The sequence below is a fragment of the Sarcophilus harrisii genome, chromosome 2 (genome assembly GCF_902635505.1).
Source record: "Sarcophilus harrisii chromosome 2, mSarHar1.11, whole genome shotgun sequence".
Classification (NCBI taxonomy): Eukaryota; Metazoa; Chordata; class Mammalia; order Dasyuromorphia; family Dasyuridae; genus Sarcophilus; species Sarcophilus harrisii.
This window is the reverse complement of record NC_045427.1, coordinates 121740821-121759404: the sequence shown is the minus strand read 5'-3', so window position 1 is coordinate 121759404 and position 18584 is coordinate 121740821. Positions and strand designations below refer to the sequence as shown.

At 35.7% G+C, this 18584-nt stretch overlaps 1 protein-coding gene across 1 annotated transcript in view; it reads right to left on the bottom strand.

Annotated features, from left to right (window-relative positions):
- The window catches only part of UNC5D (unc-5 netrin receptor D), a 385851-nt gene that overhangs the window by 108396 nt on the left and 258871 nt on the right, over window positions 1–18584 (bottom strand). The window contains exons 9-10 of the mRNA XM_031949254.1: window positions 15075–15107; window positions 1789–1974 (exon numbers count right to left, since the gene is read on the bottom strand). Of these exons, the coding sequence (XP_031805114.1) occupies window positions 1789–1974; window positions 15075–15107 (219 nt within the window). The remainder of the gene's footprint in view (window positions 1–1788; window positions 1975–15074; window positions 15108–18584) is intronic.

Here is an 18584-nt window from a genome sequence, read left to right as displayed (position 1 = left end):
TCTTGTTTTGTGTGTTGATGGACTTAGGTTTTGAAATGGCTTTGAAATATTAAAAAAAAACTTAAATTTTAAAAATTCATTATAAATCAAATGCCTTCAAGAGCCAAGATGTGAAACTTGAAACACTTCATTGCAAAGAATTTCATAAAATACAGTGTGGTGAAATAAATGAACCCTCTTTTCAATCTGATGTAATTTTCCTACTTAACATCCCAGTATGCCCTGGGTTTCCTCCAAACACCTGTCTTTGCTCAGTCTCTGCCAGGTAATTTGCACCCTCATGGGATCATAAAATTTAAAATTGGAAGAGATCTTAAAGATAATCTAGTTGATCGTCTTCATTTTAATGATGAGGAAAGAATGTCAAAGAGGAACAGTAACTCATCCAAAATCACACAGGTAGTAAATATCATGATTCAAGCTTAAAACCTTCCAGTGCTACTTCTACTACTCCATGATGCCTTCTTTTGCTTATCCTGTGTAACAAACACTTGGCACTCAGAATAAGATGATGATACTGAAGAAGAAGGCAAAATGTCATGTCCTGGAGAAAGAGATGTTGTTATCCTAACATAACATATGTGTATTTATACATCCCTAATGTATTATTATTCTAAAATGTGTGTGTGTGTATATATATATATATATATATAAATGTATATATATATATATATATGTATATGTATATATTTGTATAAAGACTGTTTGATGCTTTCCTTCTCTTGCTTGTGGCTATTGAAGCAATTAGACTCTATCCATGAGTCCCTCTCAAACATAAATTCATTTCAATGAATAGAAGTTGAAACTTGCTTTTGCTCAATACCTTTGTAAGGAAAGAGAAATGAGTGAACATGTAAGTATATAGGTAGGTACATGTACATATGAGTATGCTTCATTCTTAAGTGCTCCATCAATTCCAACTTTGACTCATAGGAAAGAAAATAAATGGTGTTCTGCTTTGGATATAATTAGTATTTTGCTTCAATAAAATTGATTTTCTTTTACTTGCCAAAGAAAAGAAAAAAATGGAAAAATGTGTTTTGTTGATTTGGAAATAGTTGAGAGTTGATTATGATTGAAGATTCTACTTCCTCCACGAGGAAATGACCCATCACAAGATTTGTAAAGTCCACTCACTGGCTTGATGTCACCTTAGACATTAGGCCTATGGCTTGAAAATTTGAATCTATTAATGGGGTTGGAGAAGTAAGATTTGTGATTTCATTGGTATAGGGAGCTCCCTAAGAGAGAAAATTGCTTTTTTGAATGCATGTGGTCATCTTTATCTTCATCTTAAAGCCTTAAAGAGTTGCCCAGAGAACTGAAAGATTAAATGAGCTTTTCTTTGGTTTTGTTTATTTTTTATTTTTTTATTTATTTTTGTTCAGGATCACCCAGCTAGTTTGTGTCAGCAACAGAGCTTAAACCTGGATCTTTCTGGCTTTGAGGCTGGCTCTCTGTCCACTATACCCTATGCTGCTCCCAAAGAAGCTTTTTAGAAGCCAAAATTGCAAAATGAGAAATTAACAAATGAGTAAGTTGGTCATGGCTCCTTATTTCTTCATTCTTGCCAGCAAGTTCACAATTCTGCATGCTTGTACAGTGCAGAGGACACTAAAGCATGCTTATGGAAGGAGCCTGGTCTCCTAATAGATGTTGACAATTTGGTGGCCACTCTCAGTCCCAACAGCTATATTCACACCAGAGCAATAATGTAATCTGAGGCTCTTGTGAGAACATAGACTCTGGCTCTGAGGAGGACTTGTCAGGAAGGCCCCCGTCGCTGACCTTGACGGACTGTTTTGAAGTTGAAGGTCTGGAAGCCACCTGTCAGTGCAGAGGAGTCAATGACGTCCACGCCGTAGTCACTCTGGCTCCGTCTGTAGAGAGTCACTCCAACAACCAGAACTGCCACAGCGATGACTGCTGCTCCCAATCCTGAGTAGAGAGCGATGTCACTGGCATTCTCGATGCCTGAAAGGAGAGAAAGACAAACCCTCTATTGGCACATGAACAGAGAAGGAGACCCAGAAAGAAATAGGGGGAAAGCTGACTTCTAACCCTGCTCATTGGTGAAAAAAACCCAGGAAGGGTGAGGAAAAGCATGAGCTTACCATGTTTAGTTGAAATCAAATAACTATCAATGGGAACACATTTTTTAAGGGAAGGCTTATTTGAAAGAATGAAGCGTGAAATTTTTTTCCTTTGTACAAAAAAGAATTTCTTTGTCATACAGATAATAATCCCCTTATTATTTGCCTTTCTAAAGCTGTCATACCTTTCTGACCCTGGGCAAGTCAAATGTCATTCAGTGAAACTCAGTTTCCTCAAAGGTAAAATGGGAATGCTGGAATAAATTGATCAAATAGCTTGTCAAGCTCTAAATGTTTTGATTTTAAAATATCCTTATGCTATGTTTTCTTGTACTGGAGTGGGAAAGAGATGGAAAAGACCATATCTGTGTACAGATACACATCTCTATCTATCTAGACATGTATATGTTTGCATGTATATGAACGTATGCATGTATGTATTATGTATTAAATTAGTGTGAAGGGTCACAGGAAAATCACATCATATCCTTGGAGAACAAGATATATGTAGTATATGAGTTAAAAAGGAGAGGATTCAGAACTAGAAGGTTTCTTAATGACCACTGTCTAACCCTCTCTTTTTATAAATGGTCCCAAAGTGGGAAGTGATCTGGTAAATGTTCAGATTTCCTGATTCCAAATCTACTATTTGTTTTTCTTTTCTCCTTTTATCAAGCCCCTTCCCCCAACTTCCCCTTTCCTTCTCTCTCCCTGCCCCCCCCCGCCAAGGGATACACAGAATATCCATTTATTGCCATGACTGTAACTACTAAGCTAGAAGATGAAACATCCATTCCCCCATTGTGCCAACAACCACTACCCTAAATCCTTCAGGCTTAGTAGGCCATTGAAATTTGACCTCAGCTCACAAACTATAACAATTACTTTTGTGCTAGAATCCTTCAGCTTGAGAGGATATTGAAGCTTTCAGCTCAAGGCACAACCATTGCTTTTATTTGAGAATATCAGCAAAACTATATATCTTTTGATGACTCAGAGGATCACAGATTTATAGTTGGAAGGAACTTAAGGGAGTCATCCAGTCTGACCCCCTCATTTTAAGGATAACAAAGCTATATCTTCAAGAGGTGAAGGACCTGTCCAAGGTCACACCAGGAGGAATTGATAGAGCTGCAATGCAAATCCAGGTAATCAACTCCAGATCAAATATTTGTTTTCACTGGGCCACGCAATTTCGTGAACAAACTGATATCATTGGAAAAATTATCAAAGGAGTTCTCCATTCTAACTAGAGTTCATGGCTTATTTTACAAGTGCAAACTGTAAAAGAGATTAGTTGAGATAATATACTTCCTACTATCTCCTAGGGTAAAGGTGAGATATTCTGTAAAGCAAGCCAAAAACATCATAAAGCTTTAGATTGAAACTACAAGTATTTTATTTCTTTCTCCCTTCTCTCTCCCCAAAAAAGTTTAAAGTCTCTCTATGACTTTACTAGACTAGATTCTTAGTTTTTTTGGGTATGTGCCATTGACCTCTCTTCTACTTTGGTGAAATATATGAACTTCTTGTCGGAATATTTTTTTTAAAAAAATCATCAATTATAGCTTGGTGAAAATAAAGATATATATATATATATATATATATATATATATATATACATATATGTTAGTGTATACATACATAGTATATACACACACACACACACATATTTCCCATTCAAATCTGTAGATACACTCCCCCCCCCCAAAAAAAAAGTATCTGCAAACACTTTGGGTATTTCTTTGGAGCCCAGGTTAAGAACCCCTATTCTAGACCAACTCCAGAATTTTGTTCCATTTTAAAGCAGATCCAAAATGGCCCTTGAAATCCAACATACCTGATTTACTTACTCTGGACTATGGTCTCTGAAAGTAGAAACAATCTTGGGAGGTGTATGGAAATATAAGGAGGTAAGTGCCACCTAACTACATAATTAATCTTCTTACAGATTACTTGGTAAGTAGACTTAATAGGGCTAAAAGTAATTACCATGTCACCCAAAGTCTGGCTCAGTGGATAAAATAAACCCATCGTATATTTACCCTATAATTGTATGCCACTTACTATGCATTTTACTGCACCCTAATATGGTACTTATGTTATCAAATGAGCGGCACTTAGCACACAAGTAAAGTGAATTTATTTTAAACAAAGTCAGTGGACTGTAAAATAAGGTGTTACCAAATTAAGAGTGAATTCAAGCAGAACTAGTTCGGTCATAGGGCAATAAACACGAGGAGGGGGAAGGAGGAAGAGAAATTAAAGAAAAGAAAAGAAAAAGAGGACATTATAGAGTATAGCAAAGTATTTAAAGAGAACAGGAGTTATGGGGCAGTGGCCTGTTTGGTGCTTTTTCTACCCAAAATACTATAAAAGGGTGAGGATGAGGGCTCCTTTAGTCTTGTCAAAGTATAGGATTGCAAAACAAAGTAGTCTGAAGTACAAACATGCAGGAAACCTGGTTCATGGGTCTTAAATTTGGAAGGGACTTTACTGAACATATAGAGCAGAAGTGTCAAACATGGCCAGGGGCAGCCCACAACACTCCTGAGAATGGCCTGAACAAGATTAAAATGTAATTTGGAAATGTGTACTAAAATAAATTAAAATATAATAAAACATAATTGTAGATGTTTGTTTTTTCTAGGTCAAATTGTGGTTTGCAGGTATCCTTATGGTTGGTTTGTTGCCTCTGCTACCCCCAGTTTTATTTGATTTTGCTAGCACTGGTTAAGAGCAACTCCTTCATTTTATAGAAGAAAAAACCAGGTCCCAAAAAAGAAAGAGTAAATGATTTTCTCAAAGTCACACAGGGAGGAAGAACAAAGATTGGAATCTATATCCTTTGACTGAAGAGCCAAGTCTCTTCATTCTTCTCTTTTGCCTCTTATTTATATATCTTAGTACCTCAGAAACATCACAAGGTCATTCTTGGCAAGGATCTGTGAACAATTTTCCCCTGTTCCTGTTCCCTATCTTTTGCTTCTCCCCTTCTTCTCAAAGTTATGCCCTCTGGAAGAGGAAGACAAGGACACAGGAAACAAAACACGTTAAGAGCAGTGAACTGACTGAAAAACTGACACACCAAACCAGGGGCTGAGGACTGATAAGGGCAATTCAATGGAAACACATTTGCCGGATTTTCCCCCCCCTCATTCTGCCTTCCAAATCCTTGGGTACTGCTGACTCATGATGCTGACACCCTCTGAGAGGCTATATGCAGGGATAACACAGCTGGGTCACAGCTGAAAGCATATTGACAACTAGCCCTGGTGAATGCAGCTGAGATGTCTAAGAGGAAAATTCAAAAAGAACTTTTGGCTTCCCAAGTATCAAGGCAGGACTGGCAATAAAGGATTATCAGAATTAAAAGGTGCTTACTTATTGGAGTCAATACCACTGGCAGAACCAGCCAAGGGACAGAGGCAGCTGACTGTCTTTAAGGTCCCAACTTTGTACCCAGTGTATTCATGCTTCCTTTACCCTCTGGAGTCCACCCTCTTCCCAGATTAGACAAAAGCTGCTTCTGACATTGAGGCAATGGACAAAAATGCAGAATGAGATGTACATTTTGAACATGATTAGTTTGGGAATTTGTTTTAATAGACTATACATATGTGTTACAAAGGTTAATTTTTTTTTCTTTCTTTTTCCAGTTGGGGTAGTGGAAAAAAAAGGACAATGGATGATTGCTAAATGAAAAGAGTGAAACAAATAATATTAATAGTTTTTAAAGGGGAAAAATAAAGGATTTCATATACTCATTTACTTTGAGATTCAGATGATTGGTAAGGATTAAAATATTAGTTTTTGTGAGATATTTTCTATTTTTTTGAAGAATAAAAAAGATAATTTCATTTATGGCATAAGAATGTAGTCAGTTGAGAGATAGTTTGGGGACAGAAACTCTGGAAATATATCTACATAGACCACAGTTTGTTCCAAAGGCTGACCCTGTCACTATCCATCAAAACTTGAAGTCATAACATCAAGCCAAACTGAATCTTTCACATAGCAATGATTCATTGTCTCATGATACTGTAATAATAGCTATCATTTACATGGTACTTGAATTTTGCAAAGTGCTGTATTTCCAAACAATTCTGTGAGGTTAGTGCTATTATTATCACTCTTCTCAGGGTTTAAATTATAAGTCTGGGAGAGATTAAATTATTTGCCCAGGGTCACACAACTACTAAATGTCTGATGTGGGATTTGAATTTAAGTCTTCTTGCCTCCTAATTCAGCCTTCCTACCCACTTACCTATCAGGCTGCTTTGAAAAAAAAAGGTTTTGAAGTTACAAGAATCCATGATGTATGAAGGCAACGAGGTGGTATAGTGAATAGAGCACTGGCCCTGCAGTCAGAGGGATCTGAGTTCAAATTTAGCCTCCAACACTTATTAGCTATGTGACCCTAGACAAGTCACTTAACTATGATTGTCTCAAAAAAAGAAAAGAAAAAGACAGAAATAATCTATGACATAAGTGGTAGTAATCTTCATGACTTTCTATGACCAAAATAAAATATGTTACTTGGTGATTTGTCTGGTGACTAAAGTTTATCCTTATTTAGCCAGAAACATATTCCATCAGAAGCCAGAAGAAAGACTAAATTAGTGAGAATTCCTTACAAATATAATGATGACAATAACAATGATGACATTGAAAATGACAACAGAGTCATCTTGTCTGGATTAGCCCTGCAAATTTTGGGGGCTCCTTTAGCTAGATTATCTTTTAGAAACACAAAGCTTTAGTATTTAAAAGTTAGAAGGGATTTCAGTAGCCATCTGGTCAATGCATATAGGAAAGGAATACCCAACACAATAGTGTAATTTGCAAGTGGTTACCCAGCCTATTTCCAAGGAGGGAGAACCTGCCTTCATTAAAGAAAGCCTATTTCACTTTGACATATTTCTAATTTTTAGACATTTTCCTCTTATTACTAGAATAAATTTTCTTCCTTTAAGTTTCCACTCACTATTCTTGATTTTGCCTGTGAGGCCAAACAGAAGCAGTCTCCATAGGATAGCCTCTACAGGATACTACTTGAAGACAAGTATTTTTCCTGTCTTCTCTTCATCAGAATAAACATGCTCATTTCTTTCAACTAACCTTCATATATGGAAAAGCATTTAGTAAAGAATTAATGCTTTCCTCTAAATACTGTAATCATCATATTCCTGAAGTTTATAGATATCATAGGCCAAAAAGAGTCTGGGAATTATTGCTGACCATTTTGTTTCCCATAAGCGTCCACAGGAAGCAAATATAATTTCTTTCTGCCTTGATTTCTTTAGGGATAAAATGATTTTTTTAATTGAATATCAGTGATTATACCAAATGTAATTACCATGTCACCTAGTATCTTGTGTAGCAGCTGAAGTAAAAGAACCATATATTTACCCTGTAATTTCCTAGTACTTCTGATATATTTTGCTGGACCCCAATTTGGTACTTATGGAAGGGATAATACTTAGCAAACAAGGAAAGTATTTTACTAATCTTTAAATGAAATCAGTAACATGAATGAGTAATCTTACAGATGTTGGATCTATATTTAGAAAAATAAATAATCAATAACAGAAAAACAGAAAAAAACTACACAATAATTGTATAATTACAAAAGTTGATCCTCCTTCTATTTGGGGCCCCATTTCCTCATATGAAAAAGAAAAGACATTCTGTCCCAATTAGGCTGAGAAAACTTCTAATATTCAATATAGGTTAAAATCTTCTTTTCCTTGTCCTTAATATCTGAGATGGTTATACTATGTATTCAGAGGAGAATCATTGAGAGGACTGGAGATTTGGCACCAGTACCTATGAGGAAAATGCAGTATTATTGTTTAGCAGAACCTAAAGTTATTTATTCTGGTGGGAGAAAAGGATGACCTATTAAAGATCTCCAAAATGCAGGCAATGCAAAGAAGTGGAAAAAGAATCTGGGCCAGAAAAACTAGATTTAATCCTGGCTAATAAGATTTAAACATATCATTTTACAGGTGAGGAGAAAAAGGAACACAACCTGCCCCAAATCCTAAGGTAGGAAGTGGTAAAATTCAAACTCAAGTCCAACAGTCTTTCTGCTATTTATGTTGTTATCTGTGTAACCATGAGTAGCTTACCTTATGTTGCTGGACTTCCCAGTTTCCTTATGTGTTGATTAGACACCATAAAGGCTTATTATACAGAAGACTGAAAGCTCATATTTGTGGGTGAGAGTGAAGCTAATGTTAACAATAATGGTGAAAAAAACAATAAGCATGGAAATAAGGATTGTTAAGCAGGAGCTGAAAGAATGTGGCCTTTCACTATTAGTAGTGAATAGTCACTACTTTGGTTAAATATAATAAATATTTTTTCTATTGTGAACATTATTAAAAATTAAAAATCCATTACTAAGGGAAAATTTTTACATCTTCTAATTTAAAGTATATGTAAAAAACGAATATTGATTTCTAAAGGTTTGGGCTAAAGCGGGTATCCACATGATAAATATATTATTTCCATTCTCACTATGGAAAGGAGAATGAGGGCAAAGCATATGGTGTTGAGTTATTTTATTTACAATTTGTGTCTAAATCAGGCAAATCTCTTTACTTCTCTGGGCCCAAGTTTGATAGGATTATAGATTCACGGTTGATATAGACCCTAGAGACCATCTAATCTAACCAATTTTTTTTTAAATGTATGACTAAACAGAGGCAGAGGTAGATTTTGATTTATTCAGGGAATGCAGAGAGTGAAAGTCAGATGAGGAATTTGAACCCAGATTCTCTACTCATTATTCAGAGCACTTTTTGTTGCATTTCTTCACCTGTTCAATGAGGAAGTTATACTAGATATCCTCTAAATCCTTGCTGACTCACCATCATGACCTCTAATTACTACTAGCACTCTCCAAATTCTACACCATTTTACTGACAAATATGACAACTTTTTCTGCCATAAAACAATATGGTGCAGTAGACAGAATGTTAATCTTCAAGTCAGCATATGTTTGAATTCTCCTCTGCTATTAATAACCTTTTTTTTCCCTTTTGCTTATTGATCTAATCTCACTGGACCTTAAATTCTTTGTGTGTAAAATGATCTCTAAAGAATATTAGTACTGGGGCAGCTAGGTGATGCAGTGGATAGAGCACCAGCCCTAAAGTCAGGAGGACCTGAGTTCAAAACTGGCCTCAGATACTTAACACTTCTTAGCTGTGTGACCCTGGACAAGTCACTTAACTCCAATTGCCTCAGGGGAACAAAAAAGAAATCAAGAATATTAGCACTAAATTTTTGACCCTAATATCATGTTTAGTTATTCAAAATGATCGATATTACCCTCTAAAGACTGAAAAAACAAACAAACTTTGTTCCATTTCTTTTATCTTTCATTATTTACTTTTTTATCCATATTCCAAATTTAGGGACAATTTAGTGTGTAATAGATGTATAAATGTTATCTATTGCCTCAAACATGCTTCCAAACATGTTGTAAAAATAGAAATGTCTTTCTGTGTGCAGAGGATCTTTAAAAGTGCCCTTCAGAAATGCAGTCTTCTCTTCTATCTTTTCCAACATACACAAAGAGCTTGATTACTGCATTTCCCCCTGCCCCCAAAGCAAAGATGATATGTGGGTGATTAAAAAAGGCAGTGAGGTACTCAGGTATCCACATGATAAATATTTACTAAAAGGGTTGGAGGAAGAAAGCCAAAAAGACAAAGAACAGCCAGCTGTCACCCCAGAGATGAAGGGAATAAGGTAGCTCAATGGTAGTTAGGACAAAAGCAATTCGGCAGCAGCAGAAACACTTTGCAAGAAAGGGCTTGGGCCAAAATGCTGAATGCTGTGCCTGAGAATGTTATAACTAAATTTTCTTTATGTGTAATTCTGATTTTTTTCACCAATTACTTCATTCATGTCATCCTTCCTGCAGTTAGTTTTTCTGGGAAAACAATAATTGAGCTGGTTAGCAGAGAGATGACTGGCTTCTGTCACCCAAGTGACACAGGGCACTTTAAGGAGCTAGCAGGATGCCTTGTCTGACGAACTCCCTGTGTACTTCCAGTTTCAACAGGGGTTTGTCATTGGACTCGTGTGGGTCAAACAGGGTCATCCATCACACTGGGCCCTGTTATATAACAAAAAGTCCTTCCCTTAGGGAAGGGGGAGCTGAATTAAAGTAAGGCTACATGTTGCTGAGTTATTTTACTCAGTGAATGTGAATAGTTTTCTTCCCTAGGGTGATTATTCTAAATAGGCCAATAACCAGGAATACACACAGCCCTTTGGGAGACAGCTTCTTGTGACTCAGAAAAGAGGTCCAACCTCTGCAAAAAGTCATTTCTTAGCCCAGTTCTGGGGGTGAGTAATGCCTGCCATTCCAAACCAGCCATATTTTACTGCACCTCCTGACATTGTTACACAACATTTATTGAAAGCACATTTGATGGTAATGAAGTTTCTATTAACTATGATTAAATCTCATAAAGCACCTGAAGATAATTTAAGATGTGCAGAGGCAGAAAATGAAACATTCGGTTTAGTACATTAGGAAACGTAATTGATTAAATTATCTCATTTACAATAAGTGCTTTCATGAGCTACGCAGTGCACATATTTCCCCCAGTTTGTCATTACAGTTTGCTCACAGATCACATAAGATTTGACTTCACTTTTCTGTTTTAGACTTTCTAGCAAATCGATGCTGGGCCCTTCTCTGTCCTCTGAGGTGTTCATCTTGCAAGATTCTGATGGATGTTTCTTGTCTGTTAAGTGTTTTAGAGGACCAAGTGTTTGGCTATTTATAGGAACAGGTTGTTTCTCAATTATCTTCATAATTGACTTTGATTTTGCATCAGTAATAATTCACAGCATCCGAAGCCAAGCCTTGCTTCCACAGAGGGGCCATGGACTGGTATTCTTAACCCATTGCAGCTTCAAGAATTTTGCTGGATCCCTTGAGAAGCCTTTTGCAGTCACATTGTTTCTGTGCATATTTTATTTTTAGAAAATCACAAATTAAAATAGTTTAAAATGCCTCTGTTTCAATATCTAGCAATTAAACATGATGCTTAGAAGTGAGAACCCCAAGTGGAAGCTAATTCAAGCAGTCCCCAAGGACTAGGAATAGTTACTGTGGGGTTTAGAGCTAGAAGTACAGATGTAACCAAATTAGAATGGCACAGGACATACAAACTAAGCATGAAATTATTTTAAAAAACAAAACAAACACATCCCCTAAGTAACTCTCATGTTAGCTTCTGCACTGATGCTCATGATGTTTAATGTGCACTACACCTGCACCAGCAGATGGCATCTACACAGTGCCCAGCAGGAGGTGAGCTGTCCTTTGCTTTGATATTTGAATAGAGTGTATATAAGCCTGGATACAGGGTCAAATCCTGGCTCTTCTCACACACAAAGGAAGGCACAAAACAGAGGACCTTTAGAGAGAGGGGGAAAACAGTAACAACCTTATTGTAACAGTTTAAAACTAAGTTTATACATCTGTAACCTCAGGAAGTCAATTTCATTTCCCCAGTCCTCAGTTTCCTTCCCTGTAAAACAATAGGGTTAATCTAATTGAATACTAAAGCCTTTTCTAGTTCTAAATTTACCACCTTCTATAAGTGGCCACCAAAATTGAGTTTCCTCAAGGGAAGTATTTGATGATATCTATTGTCTAGGATGTGCTCCCCAAGGAATATCTTAAGAAATACTATAATGGAAAGAGCACTAGACTTTAGGACAGGAGATCTGGGCTTAATCCCAGTTGTGACACTTATTATCTGAGTGACATTGAGCCAGTTAATTGTGTTTTCTGGGAATCAGTTTCCTTATTAGATAGATGAAAGGCTTGGAAGAAATATTAAATAGTTTTATATTTCTATAAAAGTAAAGATAGACGTGGCTAATATCAAGCATTATAGTAAAGCAAAATAAAAGATTTTTTTCTGTACTGCATTCACCTAACTACCAGCATTCTTCTTATCTCTCCTGGGGTCATACCCTAAACTTTACCCCAAAGTATATCTCTTATATCTGTAGAACCACAGATCCATTTTTGGGAGGAATATTGTTGATATAAATTGATAAGGTGATACTTATATCTTTTCAAAGCTCTTTTGAAGACTGAAAATAATTAGAAGTTCAAAGAAGCAAAAATCTTTAATGTTGGGATTTTAGCCCATGGAGGAAGATGTTACTGGGCAATTTATGTTTTTTCTCTGTTCTTTTAATTATATCATATAGATAGGATCCAGTCATGTGGAGGTCCTTATTATGTCTAGTTCCAACTAAAGTCAAAGTCTCCAGCAGTCTAAGATACAGTGCTATTTCTATTACTCTTCTTTGAATTTAACTTAATTGCATGCAAACAATGGGTACTATTTTCCTACTATACTTGCTAATAATAATAATACTAAAAACAACAATGATCATATCTACTAATATGTTTAATGTTTTAAATTTTTCCTCCTGGCATTCCTGTATAGTAAAAAGTATGATAATTATTCCCATTCTGCAGATTAGCATACTGATGCTGTTAGATGTCAAATTCCAGCTATTCCCATACCATCTTTTTCCCTCCCTCCTGACTTCCCTAATATCAACCCTGAACTTCATACTTATTTCCAGACTCATAGATAAACAGTTCTGCTTTATTATTTTATATACCAGGGCTCCATGTCAATTCTTGGCTATCTTCTCATCATGTTTCCAACAATTTGACCATTAACATCATCCTTCAATTCCATCCCCACCCTAACCCTATCATAACTGTGGAGCTACCACCTAGGTTTCCTATTTCTGATATGGAAGTTTTTAACCTGACTTAGAGTAGGACCTCAGTAATGTCATGCCATATTGATCGCAATTCCAGATATGTGTTATCTTCCTTCATTAGAATGCAAAATCTTTAAGGAGAACTTGCTGTGTTTTCATTATCTTTGTTTTTCTTTTCTTTTATCTTTAAATCTCTAGATTAAATGTTCTATCTAACTAGACAAGTTACTTACCATTGGTAACATAGTTATTGTCTGAGTGAGGATTCAAATTCAAGACTTTTGATTACAAAATTACAATTCTTGTTCACTCCATGATCTTACTCCTTTCTTCCTTCAGCAAACTCTAGGGCTTGGTTCACTGTCAAGACTTTTTTTGTCTGAATCCAGCTTCCCTACTACTCCAGTAAGAGATTTTTCTTTTTTAGTTGTTTTTCAGAATTTTATTCTTAAACACCAAAAAATACAAAAGACTAGATTGGAAAGTAGGCAAATAACTATTAAGGAAAATTTGTAGATTTGTAAAAGTCTCATCAATTAAGTCTGCTCCTTTATACACACACACACACACACACACACACACACATGCGTGTGGGCAAACACACATACATATAAATACACACATATGCCAAGAATTAATACTCAATCTTTTGTCTCCCATTCCTCCTTCACCAAGTCTTTTGTCTTAAAACCTAGTTTTGAAGCATAGGCCCATTCCAGTGTTTAATGAATGGTAGTTCACACCTCAAGTTCTAGCTAATGTTGTTTTAATTTGGAAAGTTTTGTAAATGTCTCAGAACATAAAAAATCTATTTTCCTGATTCTTGATCAAGTACAAAAGGCATCTTTCTTCTCTCTCAACCTAATCTTGCAGAGATTCATATGTTTCTGTTATGTCAGAATAATACAGTAATCTCTCTCATCCTTGACTTTTTTCCTATGGTACCTTTGGGCTTCGGGTCTCCCTCTTTCCCTCTCTTTACTGATAAGAAAGCCTATATCAAAACTGACTTTCAAAGAGTTGTGTTCTGTTTCTGGACTTCAGCCTGTAAGAAATGCATTTATTTCCTTTCTCAAACAGAGATCCCTGTGTTCTGACCCATGAAGACCTCTACTCTTGCTTTAGTCCATACTTTATAGTTGGTTAGCTTGAAGCATAGTCCCAAGATGTATTTCAATAGCTAACTTTATGATGACATCATTTCCTTCACTTAATTGTCTTAACTTAAGATCAATCTTTTCATTTTACTCTGTGATGATCATGTGGTTTGATGCCACCTAGCTAGAACTTTCTGATTCCTTATCCTTGTCTCAGTGCTCCCCATGATATTCCTGGTACTGTATGTCTTAAAAGATGAAATTTCTTCCTGTTCAAATCCTGTGCCCTTTGATAAACTTCCTCTGTGTCTCTCACCCCTAGTACATTGTGACTTGCTTGAGCCAATAAAAGTGGACACCTGATCTTAAACCAGCTGAATGTCCAACCCCCTCTTTTCTGTCAAATTGCTGAACTCATGCTCTCTTCTCCAGGGAAATCAGTGACAAAAATCTAATTACATAATGATAACATTTTTTGTAAAATCAATGAATGATTTCATGAGGTTAACTTTCAATCATAACATCATAACTCTCCTCACCTCTATGAGGAAGCAAGTCTGTGAATTAGGATCTCTCACAACATCTCTAGAATTGTTAGAATGCAGTCTTTTCTCTTGCTACAGTGGGAGCTCCTTCTATCCATTTATCATGGATGCACTGGGAAGCTAGACTTCAGCCACATCTTCTGGGACTCTTCCTCCTTTCCTACTTCATCTCAAGGAATGAAAGTCTTGTGATTAGTCAGTTCTAGGACACTGTTTTTATAAAATCCATCACCAAATATTTATTAATTTCAGAACTATCAAGTCAGAGATACAAGCAGTAAGAATCCCACATGGCATCTGACAAGAAATAGATTTTGAAGTAGCTAGAAGCAGGGAGAAGGATTTACTTTTATCATTGGGGGATGGGGTCGGGGGAAAGAGAGGAGAGAGTCTTTATTTTCAATTTAAAACCACCAATATGCAAGAGCAAGTCACATAGGGCCCTATGCCTTTCATACAACCTTCAATTTTGCTCAGCTCCTAAGCAAATAACAACAGTGAGGCAGCAAATATGAGAATAAATTATATTCACAAGAAGAAAAACAACTTACTTTGGGGTTTTATTTCATGAAGAGGTTTTTTATCTAAAGGAAAGAAAGAGAGAAAGAAAGTTGTACTTAATAAATTTACATGGAGCAGATATATTTCCTATATCACTTCTGTCCAACGCTATAAATGAAACATTTTCTCTTTGTTTGCAGAAAATGTGAATTATGTTGTTCATGGTTTTCTTTTTCTTATCTTAAATTGTTTTCATTTTTTTTCACCTCCAAATTTTTTTCCTTAGTGATTCATTTGCTCACCCCACTCCCATTCCCCAACCCTAGCTTCACCCTGAGGAATACTTGGGGTTTCTCTGTTATATTTTTGAAATTTTGCCAGTTTGCTCCTAGCAGTAGGCTTGCTGATTTTTATATGCATTCAGATAGCTATCTGCTCAGGTAAAGGATATCATTTCACTCTATATGATGAGATAAGTAAGTAGCAATGAATAAATATTTAAAGGAATCCTGCAGTGGTCTGTAATAATCACTGAGGAAAAAAAAACTACTTCAAAATCACGTGTACATATAAATAGTTGGAGCAAACAGGTGTGCATATATTTGAATTTTGATTTTACTTAGTTTTAAAGAAAATTTTCCTCTCTATTTCATATTCCCAATGTCCATTATATATATATATATGTGCGTATATGTGTGTGTGTGTGTGTGTGTGTGTGTATACATATATAAGGTCTATTTCAGTAGGAAATGGTATCATTTCATGACCACTTCTGAACATAATACTTAATCTAGGAATTAGGTTGAAATAAAGATCATTTGAAAGGACAGCTAATTGGTATAGTGGATAGCAAGCTGGATAGACCAAGGCTAAAGTCAGGAAGATTTCTCTTTCTGTGTTCAAATTTAGCCTCAGATACTTACTAGTTGTGTGACTCTAGGCAAGTCACTTAATCCTGTTTGCCTCAGTTTCCCCATCTATAAAATATGCTAGAGAATGAAATAGCAAACTATTCCAGCCAGTGTCTTTGTCAAGAAAATTCCAATTAGGGTTACAAAGAGTCAGACATGACTAAAATGACTGAACAACAATTATAGCTGTTAATTGATATTATACTTAGGACATGCTAACTAGAACAGAGGATAAATTCAATTCTCAATCTCTGTACCCCATCTCTAAATCACTTTAAAGTTTTTAAAAATAAGAAAGAACTATTTAAATCTCATACTATTCAATAAATATCAGTTAAGCATCTCCCATATTGAAAAGTAATATAATATAGAATAGTGGATGAACAGTCTCAGAAAAAGGAAGCTCAAAGTTCAATTCTAGACGCTGATTCATATTTGTTCTATGACTCTGGAAGTGTGACATAATCTTCTGATGCTCTAGATGCTCACCTTTTGGGGTATGAGCTTTTCCCCTGAGGAATTCTCTATACAAATGAAATTACAGTTTGGTACCTGTCCTCCTGTGAACAAAATGCTGGGAGACATGGGAGTCTCTATATGGGAGTCAGGAGGTATAGGTCCTACCTTTAGTGAGGTTATAATTTAATATAATTGGCTACCCCAGCAGATTAATGTTAATGGAGAAACACCATTCAACTTTTCCTTAAAGAAACATTAATGACAATAATAACTTGCTGCCCTCTGAATTTTTGCCTAGTTGCTTAGCCTTATCAGAATAATTATTTCTTCCTATACCCTCATTGCTAATGAATGGACGATCTCTTCATAATCCTCCTATTATGTCTACTTGTCTCATTGTGCTCTTGTCCTTCCATTCTAAGTTTATTTAACACACAGTTTTGTCCATCTTTTGACATTCATGTAAATCCGGCTTTCTCTGAAAGACCCCACAATCCAGGTCATCCTTTCCACTACTAAGTTCTCTTATTCATTATAATTTAATGTTCCCAGACTTACAAGGCTCAAAGGAGATTAGAACCAGTGAGTGAATGTTGGAAGAAGGAAAACTTCTGCTCAAAATAAAGAAAACCACAACAACAACAATTTCCTAGCAATCTACAACTGTCCAAAAAATGCAATGAGCTGGGATGTGAGACAATAAGTTCATCATAACTGGGGATATTTGAAAAAGTGGGTACTTTTGAAAAGGATACTTAATTATGGTAGAAAGTTCCATCTCTACCAGTACATTCATGAATGTACCTATTCTTTGTGGTGTGTCTGTCTCATGGTTTATATTTGGAATCAGCATAACCAGATCAGAGAGGCAATTGTCAAATTTTTAGTCTAAACATTTATTTACACCTCGGAAATCTGAAAAAGCTATAAATCAGATTTTGATTTACTGTTTTATTAATTGTCTAGATATAAGAAAGTGATGGAAAAAATGTCAACAATGATGATTAAACTTAAAGTGTGCCATGCATACACACATATTCACACACATATATTTTTATATATGTATGTATATATGTATTTTTTTCCCTGGAGAGTCAGATGTTAAATATTTACTAGCATCCCCTTATCTGTAAGGGATCTTAGAGATCATCTCCCACAATCCTTTAATGTATAAATTAAGAAAATGATTTGGTTGACTCATCCAAGGTCACACAAAAGGTGAATGATAAAGTCAATATTTCAACCCAGGTTTTCTGACAGCAAATCCAGTGCTCTTGCTATTTACCTTTCTGCTTCTTTTTTCTTTTTTTTTTTTTCAGTGATTTCTTTTCCCTTAGGTCCTGTGGTGTTAGACTATCAAGGTAGAGTTTTCACCTAACTTCAAAGAGCTCCACAATGGTACAGGGACCTTGAAAGGTCACCTTAGGTAGCTACCTCCCTCCTTTTGCCTGAAAATAAGCCTCATGGGACAAGACCTTGTCATTTTAGATTAAGTTTTATAAAGAACCAAGCATGGCCCTGGACACATGTGAGAATTTCATAAATTCTTTTAGAGAGATATGAACATTTATCTTTTAAGACTTCTAGGGAAGGAGATCCTATTTGATAATCCATTCCCACCCTTAATAATTCTTTTGTTGGAAAGTCCTTTTATATATTCAAAATATACTTATGTTTGTGATAAATAAGGACCAAGAATTTTTGTTGTTACTTGTTATTTTCCCCTTATACAGTCTCCTTTATATGACAGGCCTAAGTAAAATCTGATGCCGTAAGTCACAGAAGCTACCTGGGGAGATAGCTCTCTGCAAGAACTGAGCAGTTCTGATCTTACCATTCCATAAATATCTTTTTTACCCTTCTTTTTGACATAGTCAATGTAGACATTTGTTTTGCTTGACTATTCATGTAACTATAACAGTGGTTCTGGTTTGTTTGTTTGTTTTTTAATTGTGGGTTGAGGAGAGGGAAGAAGAGTTTCAATGAATAAAAAAATTAAGTGGAATTTAAAATATGTTCATTAGAAAAATAAGAAGATTATCACATGTAAGGCAATGCACAAAACACTGGAGATATAAAGATGGAAAATTATGTATATTTTTTGCCTTCAGATGAGTTTGTTTTGTAATAGACAAGAGACAGACACAGAGAAAACAGATATATAGAGAGATAAAAAAGTGAGACAGAGAA